This window comes from Gigantopelta aegis, chromosome 4 (assembly GCF_016097555.1).
Source record: "Gigantopelta aegis isolate Gae_Host chromosome 4, Gae_host_genome, whole genome shotgun sequence".
NCBI lineage: Eukaryota > Metazoa > Mollusca > Gastropoda > Neomphalida > Peltospiridae > Gigantopelta > Gigantopelta aegis.
The window spans coordinates 43,801,189-43,802,156 of NC_054702.1; the positions used below are offsets into that span (position 1 = coordinate 43,801,189).

At 38.2% G+C, this 968-nt stretch overlaps 1 protein-coding gene across 2 annotated transcripts in view; it reads left to right on the forward strand.

Annotated features, from left to right (window-relative positions):
• LOC121372544 (TLC domain-containing protein 2-like) overlaps positions 1-704 on the forward strand; it is a 10,241-nt gene extending 9,537 nt beyond the window's left edge. For both annotated transcript variants that reach the window (XM_041498935.1, XM_041498934.1), the window contains one exon: positions 138-704. In XM_041498935.1, the coding sequence (XP_041354869.1) occupies positions 138-554 (417 nt within the window). In that variant the 3' untranslated portion in view covers positions 555-704. The remainder of the gene's footprint in view (positions 1-137) is intronic.
• The last annotated feature ends 264 nt before the right edge of the window (positions 705-968 follow it).

The window sequence follows — 968 nt, forward strand, 5'->3', positions numbered from 1 at the left end:
GGTAAGAGTTTTAGCCACATTTGTTACTATTGTTGTCTATGGGATTTGATTTGGTGGTATACACCCTATAGGGTTACCGTAAGCTACATGCTACATGTATGTGACAATGTTTTTTTTTTTTAAATGTTTCTATTCAGGTCATCGGTTTGTTTTCGCACAACATCCTACTGAAGCTGTGCCTGCCCTACACTATTGTAGGTTTGCTTGCAGAAGTCAACTCGGTGTTTCTGCATCTACGCAAGTTACTGCAAATGGCCAACATGTGGACGTCAAGAGAGTACGCATTTATAGTGATGCTCAATTTGTTCACGTTTGTGGTGTTCCGAGGTTGGGCCATCTGGTGGTCGGGATATACTGTGTTGTTTGACCTCTACGGAAAAGTGCCTCTTCCATCTTACGTCTTTGTGTGTCTAACGACTGTCGCTATAGACCTCGTCAACATCAAATTCTTTTGGAAAATCCTCAAGAACGATTACTTGAAAAAACCAACCATCGTGAGATCTGAACTGCTTAATGGAGTCTGTATTGATGTTACACGTGAGAAAATCCAATAACGTTTTATCACGTGCGTTCTAACTCGCCTATAAAAGGCACTCAGCGATACAAACATGAAAAAGTGGTTTTATAACAACATGAAAAGCAATTTGGTTGCCAAGCAACTGATTTTATTCGTACACTGACGTCTATAAACAGCTATGTAAAGACGTAATACTTTGTTTTCTTTAACAGTACCACACGAGCGCATTGATTTATTAATCATCGGCTACAGGATGTCAAACATTTGGTAGTTCTGCATATTCTTCAGATAAAACCCGCAACATTTCTCCATTAGCAGCAAGGGATCTTTTATGTACATTTTCCCATAGACAGGCAAGTTAAAGGGACATTCCTGAGTTTGCTGCAATTTTTAACGACTTTTTAACGATTGTAATTACATATCAAATATATTTTTCTGTATAAAATATTAG